We start from the raw sequence: 7,706 nt of genomic DNA, 5'->3' as shown, positions 1-7,706 counted from the left end.
CGCGCGGCAGAAGCCCAAGGACCTGTTCAAGCCCCTACGCGTGCACTTCATCGGCGAGGATGGGATCGACGCGGGGGGCGTGAAGAAGGAGTTCTTCCAGCTGCTGGTGGCGGAGGTGCCCCCTCCCACCACACCCCCCCCCCCCCCCTCTCCCCCCCTCCTCCCCCCTCCCACTACAGGATGCGCTGGACGAGATCGCGCGGCAGAAGCCCAAGGACCTGTTCAAGCCCCTACGCGTGCACTTCATCGGCGAGGATGGGATCGACGCGGGGGGCGTGAAGAAGGAGTTCTTCCAGCTGCTGGTGGCGGAGGTGCTGAGCCCCGACTACGGCATGCTGTCCTACCAGCCCGAGTCGCGGACCTACTGGTTCTGCCCCGTCACGCTGGAGGGCGAGGGCGCCTTCCTCCTGCTGGGCCTGGTGCTGGGCCTGGCCATCTACAACGGCGTGCTGCTGGACTTCCCCCTGCCCCTGGCCCTGTACCGCAAGATCCTGGGGCAGGAGGTGCGCCTGCGCGACCTGGAGGACATGCAGCCCAGCCTGGGCAAGGGCCTGCGCGCGCTGCTGCAGTACGAGCCGCCGGTGGAGGAGGTGGAGTGCGAGGCCATGCAGGTCGAGGTCGGCGTCGGCGGGGGCGACGACGCCATGGAGGTGGATGCTGCCACGAGCAGCAGGCACGCGGCGTTTAGGGTCAACGGCGCGGCGACCACGCGCGCCACAGGCGCCCCGGCAGCCCGCCCCGCCCCCACCCCGTGCGCCCTCCCGGGCCACTCGGTGGAGGAGGTGTTCTGCCAGTCCTTTGTGGTGGAGGTGGCGGGGTGGGGCGAGCGCCGCGCGGTGGAGTTGAAGCCCGGCGGCGCGGGCATCCCGGTGACGGAGGACAGCCGGCGCGAGTTCGTGGACGCCTACGTCGACTTCTGGCTCAACACCTCGGTGCACGCGCAGTTCGAGGCCTTTGCGCGCGGCTTCCTCATGCTCTGCGGCGGCCCCGCCCTCCAGCTCTTCTCCGCCACCGAGCTGGAGCGCCTGGTCTGCGGCAACCCCTGCCTGGACTTCGAGGGCCTCCAGCGCTCCGCGCGCTACGAGGGCGGCTACTCGGCCGACCACCGAGTGGTCCAGTGGCTCTGGGATGTGGTGGGCGAGCTGGACGCCGACGAGCGTCGCCTCTTCCTCAAGTTCTTCACCGGGTCCGACCGCGCGCCCATCGGAGGCCTGGCCAACCTGCGTTGCGTCATCCAGGTGGGCCAGGGTGTTGTGTGTATGAAGGAGGGGGTGTGGGGGGGGGGGGTGTCGAAGGGGGACGGGGGATCGAGGAGGGGGGGGTGCCGAAGGAGGACGGGGGGGGTGTCTCGGCGCTCTGCCGGGGGAGTAGGACGCTGTTCTTTGGCTGAACATCCTCATGGCCGCGCGGGGATCACCCAACCGCCTGGCCTGGGGGCATGTAACTCCTCGCACCATGGCTGCTCCCAGGCTGCCTGGCTCCGACACCCTCACGCCCACCGCTCGTCCATATCCCACACACAACCCACCCCTCATCCGCGCAGCGCGACGGCGCGGACTCCAACAAGCTGCCCACCAGCCACACCTGCTTCAACACGCTGCTCCTGCCCTCCTACCGCTCGCGGGAGAAGCTGGCCGACCGACTCAAGCTGGCCATCCTCAACTCCGAGGGCTTCGGGCTGGAGTAGGCCCCCGCTCGCTGGACCCCCCCCGCTGCTGCAGCCGGAACCCGCCGCTCACTAACCCCTCCCGCTCATGGACCTGACGCACCCCGACACACGCCTTGCTGACCGTCCTGCCCCCTCCTGACAGTTCTGCCTGTTTTCGACAACCCTCTCTCCCTTGTGACCAAACCATTCCATGTGAAACAAACACAAATAGCTCTCACAACGAGGCACCCTCGGGCCCCTCGCCCCCGCCCCCCTCGGGCCCCGCCTCCATTGGGGAGGGCTCTGACAGCGTCCGCTCGCGGGCCTGTGCAAACAGCTGCTGCTGCAGCAATAGCATCTCCTCCTTGCTCAGCGCCTCCTTGCCGGCAGCCTTTCGGCCCCCTATCCGGCCCTGGTGCTGCCGCTGCTCCCCCTTGAACTCGACCAGGACTGGAAGGACACAGAGGAGAGCGTGGTTGGTGACAGCTTGGCAAGGAAATCAGCTGGTTGCACGATCCTAGGCAGCCCACACCCCGGCAGTGGCATGGTTTCCCTTAACAACAGACCCCAGGCCCTCACCCTCTTGGACAGGGCCCACAAGGGTCTCGAAGCCCAGCTCTTCCAAGGCCTGGATGACGTGATCAGGGGTGATGGTGCTGCGCTTGGTGCGCTCGCTGATGACGTTGGCCTGGCTGGAGATGAGGTGCACGAACTCGTTGCAGCAGGAGGTCAGCACGTCGATGGCGTCCCACGACACCCTCAGCCCGGGGGGCAGGGCGCCCTTCACCGCCTTCTGGATGGTGGTACGAGGAAGAGACACATCTTCATCCATGGCTGGACAATGCTGAAGAGGAGCGGGTCGCCTGATGCGGCTACCTGGAACCACCCTTCAGCTGGTATCTCGCAAGCTCGAACACTTCGGGAGATCGCATCTAGGCTGTGCGCCTACCGCCATGCAGCAATCACTTAATGTTAGTCATGCTTGAAAGGTGAAGACGATTTACGATGATGAGGACTTCGTCTCTAAGGGAGGCCTGAAGGCCAAGGCTCTCCCGCACGACACCGGATCCGGTCGTCTAGGCGCGCGATTCACAAGCAAGCCACCACCAACCTCCCCGGCATAACAACATCCTCCAGCACTGCACAATCCGTTGAAACGGGTTTCAATTGGCCATAAGGAAAACTTCCAGGTGCTGAGCAACAGAACGTTATACAGGCTTGTGTATTCACCATGCGCTCATTGCAAGCGCCCAGTCCGCAGCCGCCTCCAGCAAGGCTAGCACAGGGGTGGCATCCATGCGCACGCCATCAGCAATTTGAGTCTGAGGAATTCTTGCCAGGTCTATCTTAAATCTGTGGCACGTCAAATTTGGGGGAGGCCTTACTTGTGAGAATGTTGACCAGTAGAAGAATGCCCTCCTGTTCCTTGGTCCCTAGCACTGCACACCTGGTCAGAGCCTCAATCTCATGACTTGGATGTTTCTTGCCACTCTTGGCCTCCAGTTGAAAAGTGAATGCCGGCTGATCGGACGATGGTGTCAGCTCTGCTTGGGATCCTGTCAACACGGCAGTCCACTGCTCCAAAATCCTGACAGGGGAGAGCAGGAAGGGGGAGAAGACTTGTATGCTTGAGACCCGCAGGGTCCTGCTGCTGCCAGGTGCTCACACCTGGCTTCTCGCAAGCCTGGTGAGACGACTGCTGCAGTCAGAAAGAGGTAAGCAAATGAATACTATGGACCTCCATGCCAATCCAAAAAGAAGGCAAAAGCTTACAACCCCCGACCATTCCACAACATCTTGCCTTCAAGATCACATAAACCACTCACTGTTCAGCCGTGCGCTCCATGCCTTGGAGCAGGACAGAAAACGAGGCTGTGGCTGCAAAGATCCCTGGGTCATGCATAAGGTCCTCATGGTGCGTCACCCTGCCGTGAGACAGGATTTGGACATTCTCAAAGCAAAGGGAACATGGCAAGAGCACACCACGAATGGTGCTAGTGGCGATGTGGGTTACTATGGGTCACACCCCCCTCCCTGCTGCATGCAATCCTCATGCAACTCCGGACTCACAGAGGCTGGGTGTGACAGGGCGTGCACGTCCCTGGGATCCATCGAACCACTGCCGCTCCCAGCGCCGCTCGTCGTGTGACGAGAGCGCTCAGCTGCTCCGTCACCAGTGACGGGCGCGGCTGCCAGGCCAGCAGGGGGCCCAGTCCCTGCTGCGGCTGAAGCTCCATCTGCAAGTGCACAAGGGCCACATGGGCCTGAGGGTGAACTAGCCGAGGGCACGTCGACATGGAGGTGCCATCGCGGTGCGTGCAACTCCTAAGAGCCATTCAACCCAACCCCTGACGCTGTGTATCAGCACACCTTTCGCAACCCACATCCTCGTCATCCCAAACCTGGACATGGATGGTGCGTCCGGTATCATCGCAACTCCCAGACAGCCTGCTCGTCAGCCCCTCTATCCAGGAGATGGCACAGTCTGCCAATGCATCCTGGAGCCTGCGCTCCCAGTGCTCATAGTAAGCGGCCATGCTCCGGGCAGAGCCGGTGCTAGTGCCCAGCACGCCCTCCTCTATCCGGACCAGGGTGGCCTGCAGGCTATGTGCTGCTGCCACGGCAGCCTCCTCCCCCCGCCGCACGCTCCCGCCAAGTCCAGCATTGGTGGCTGCATGATCGACGACCCTCGATCCTGTATCGGTCCCTTCCCCGGGCCAGTTTGTCTCTCTAGGGAGGGCACGCAGCGCCCGCCGCATCTCGCTTGCTGCGCAGGCTACCGCTTTGGCGGTGCAGGTGAAGGCTGCGATGGCCTGCAGGAGGGGTGCGCAGCGTGGTTCCCCAGCAGTAATGTGGCAATAAAGGCACATGGGTGGCACATACCCTCTTGCGGATTGTCTCAATGCCCCATCTGCTCAATCTCCAACCCAAGAGCCTCACCTTCTGCACGGAAGAGATGAAGGCGTCAAGAGAGAGGGAGCCCCAGTGCATGTGCTGCGTCCCTGGCAGGAGAGCCAGCCTCACTTTCTCCAGAGCCGGCTGGAGCAGCAGCCGCTCGGGGCTCCGTAGCTTGCGCCGACTCTGTGTAGGACAGAAAGTTGGAGGGAAGTGAGATGTGGCTTGAGGCGTAGGGCCTGTCGGAGGCACTGGAACCACAGTGTACAGCAGCAGAGGCATGCAGCAGGCAGCAGGGCATCGCAGCTGCGATGCCGAACTGCCCCCGCCTGCCGAGGCTTCCTCCTACCTCGGCTAGCTGCTGCAGGAGCGCCTGGAGGCGCCGCCCCGCCTCAAGCATGAGGGGCAGTGCCAGCGCCGCCCCTCTCAGAAAGGGCGGCACAGCGATCCCGAGGCACCGCGCCTGCTGCGCGGCCTGCACATGGTCGGACAGCTCCGGCAGCTTGATCCTGGCAAGGGCCCAGCCGCTGGCCGCCTCCTGCGGCGGCTGGACGAGCAGGGGCTGGCGCATGGCCGTGCCGACCTCCCGCTCCGCACGCTCGACCCAGTCCCGCCAGATGTCCACCTCTGCCAGCGCCAAACGCTGCACGAGGGCTGTGCATGTGTTTTTTGTGGGGGGGAGGGGGGGTGCTGGGGCTAGACCTCAGGTGCAAATGGGGCATGGAGTGTCGGGCAGGCAGGCGTGTATTCTCTTGCCTGCAGTCCTCGCATGCGTAGGCAGACAGGCACGCATACTCTGCTGCATTATGAGGCACGGGACCGCACAGGCTGAGGGACTGTACCTGACCCTGCCCTCCACCTCCACACCAGACCTGTGCTGATTTCAAGTAGCTGTGCCCACTCACCTGCACAGGCAGCCATCACGCCCTGATCCTCTGGAGTCAGAGCCTCGCCCGAGGCCTGGATGGCTGTCGCGGCTTCTTCCAGCCGTGACCTTGTGACGCTCACCCTGAGCAAGGTGGAGGTCAAGGCAGAGAGGCCGGGGTAGGGCGTCCGGTTCCCTGCCCCACCCTCGCACCAGCGGTCCGCCTCCCGCTCAGCCACCCGGATCTACAGTGTGCGGCGTGGAGCTGGCATGGCGCGGAGTTTCTCTCGGTCCTTGCTGTGACTTGATTTGTGGGTCCTGCCTGCTTGCTCCTTTCCAAGCTTTCCAGTGGCCAGGCCCAACCTCCATTCCCCCTCCTTGCACCGGTTTCCCCAACCTGTCCCCTCCCCCCCCTCTCTCATCCGCCTGGTTCCTCCTCACCTCTGCTGCAAAAGTCTGCACCAGGTCCGTGACCTTCTCCGGCACGTGCCGCAGCAGGGCTACACCAGCATGCCGGTCACGCAGGAGCTTGCCCAGCAGGCGGGCGCCGTCAGCCGCGCCGGGGCAGCGGGTGAGCGAGGTGTCCAGCAGGTCCTGCGCGCCGGCGGCCAGCGACTTCCCCGCAGCTTCCAAGGACGCTAGGCACTGGTCCCAGCGCCCCGCCGACCCCGGGTCCAGAAAATCCCCCGGCGGGGCCGCCAGGGCGGCGTCCCGCAGCGCGCCCAGCGCGGCCCGAGCCTCGGCACGCAGGCCAGCCAGCCGGTCCAGGCCCGCCCCCGCCACGCTTTCCAGATCGGCGCCCAGCAGGCCCAGCACGCCGTGCACCCCCGCCAGCGCCCCGGCCAGCCGCCGGCACGCGCCCGCCGCGTGGTCTGTACCTGCGAACAGGGCGGCGCGGTCGTGCTCCCAGCGCCCGGTCTGCCCGCCCGCCTCCAGCTCGGCCCGGGTGGCCAGGTAGCCGCGCCGCCAGGCGTCGCAGGCGCCCGCCGCCGCCGCCAGCCTGGACTGCGCGGCCTCTGGCGCGGCCGCCAACAGCGCGGGCAGGTCCACAGTATCCCGCAGGCGGTGCCCCAGCAGGGCTGCGGTACGAAGGAGCAGGGCATGGACGGTGCCTGCCGCGGCGCGGGGGCCCAACAGCACGCCCACCTGGAATGTGGCGGTCCATGCAGGGGTGAGCCCGCAAGCGGATGCGTCTTGCATAGACGCAGACGCACGGTTTGGGGTCTAGTATAATGTGAAGGCTCCTCGGGATAATCGCAGGGATACATGTGCCGTCCATTGTCCACGAGACTTGCGCTCACCCCCCCTCCTCTCCTTTCCACCCCGGGCCCTTGACAAGCCCAGTGCTCACCACCTTCAACATCTGGAAGAACTGCTCCAGGCAGGCACCCAACTGCTGAAGCTGGCTAGAAGCAAGACTGGCAAGCAGTTCGGAGATGGCCTGCTCCCAGCCCCCTTCCCGCCCTGCTGACGCAGGGCCCTGGCTGACCGATGCAGCGGGCCAGGAGGAGGCGTCAGGGGCATCCATCCCGGGGAAATCACGATTCATGTCCAGTGAGTGCGCCAGATATGTGTCCACAACCTGCTGGGTGGGGCTCAGCTGTGCCAGCAGGGGGGATATGGCCTTCACCACCGTGCATGTCGCCCCGGAACTCGGTCCAGCGGGAAGCGGCAGGAGCTGCACAGTGGGTCCATTCAATGTTGTCCTGGATCGGAAAAGCAAGATGGCCTTGTCCCACTGGAGGGTCTGGTCTGGGTACACGGGAAGGTGCCTGACTGTCCAGTGCATCCCTTGTGTGGGAGCCTGCTCTGAACCATAGCCTGAAGGGCAGACGCAGAAGTCGGAGACCGGGGAAATGGATGAACGATTCTCGCTGCCCACATTGCAGGAAATAAGTACCGGGGTGGAAGAGCCTGTTCGTGCGGGGGAAGTAAGGATCAGCCTTGGGGACTCCCATGTTCATGAGTCCGAATGCGGCGGCGCGGTCCTCATGGCCCAGAAGCCGGCCACCCGCCATTCCCTCACGCTCGGTGAACAGAGATGCAATCGTGCATCGCTGTGTGTCATCCAAAGCATCAACATCGAGGCCGTGATCATCTGCCAGCACGCGACTTAGCGACTCCTGGAGGTCAATTGTTATGAATGGCGTTGTTGACTCGATGGGATCGCACATCGTCTATCGAGTATCGAACGTATCAAGATTCACAAGAAGGATATCTTGAGATGCGAACCGACTCCGTAAGGCCATGGGGCCTCAACCAGTGGATCCATGTCTCGGCGGAAGCCGGAGACATGGG

The 7,706-nt window shown here is 64.3% G+C and overlaps 3 protein-coding genes across 3 annotated transcripts in view; 1 reads left to right on the top strand and 2 right to left on the bottom strand.

Moving 5' to 3' along the window:
* Positions 1-1,687, top strand: part of F751_5500 (Ubiquitin-protein ligase E3A) — a gene marked incomplete at both ends in the record, with an annotated part of 7,825 nt that extends 6,138 nt beyond the window's left edge. Inside the window, 2 exons of the mRNA XM_011403895.1 lie at positions 780-1,238; positions 1,544-1,687. Of these exons, the coding sequence (XP_011402197.1) occupies positions 780-1,238; positions 1,544-1,687 (603 nt within the window). The remainder of the gene's footprint in view (positions 1-779; positions 1,239-1,543) is intronic.
* Positions 1,688-2,165: 478 nt separating this feature from the next.
* F751_5499 (Protein Dr1) lies at positions 2,166-2,480 on the bottom strand (the record flags this gene model as incomplete). Its single annotated transcript, XM_011403894.1, has 1 exon — positions 2,166-2,480. One exon carries the CDS (start codon positions 2,478-2,480, stop codon positions 2,166-2,168), a length of 315 nt encoding a protein of 104 aa, XP_011402196.1.
* Positions 2,481-3,470: 990 nt separating this feature from the next.
* Positions 3,471-6,608, bottom strand: F751_5498 (Dynein-1-alpha heavy chain, flagellar inner arm I1 complex; the record flags this gene model as incomplete). Its single annotated transcript, XM_011403893.1, has 7 exons — positions 3,471-3,573; positions 4,019-4,461; positions 4,589-4,729; positions 4,893-5,197; positions 5,449-5,653; positions 5,850-6,034; positions 6,287-6,608. 7 exons carry the CDS (start codon positions 6,606-6,608, stop codon positions 3,471-3,473), a joined length of 1,704 nt encoding a protein of 567 aa, XP_011402195.1.
* Positions 6,609-7,706: the final 1,098 nt, after the last annotated feature.

This window comes from Auxenochlorella protothecoides (genome assembly GCF_000733215.1).
Source record: "Auxenochlorella protothecoides strain 0710 unplaced genomic scaffold scaffold64, whole genome shotgun sequence".
Taxonomy (NCBI): Eukaryota; Viridiplantae; Chlorophyta; class Trebouxiophyceae; order Chlorellales; family Chlorellaceae; genus Auxenochlorella; species Auxenochlorella protothecoides.
This window is presented reverse-complemented; position numbering and strand designations above follow the sequence as displayed.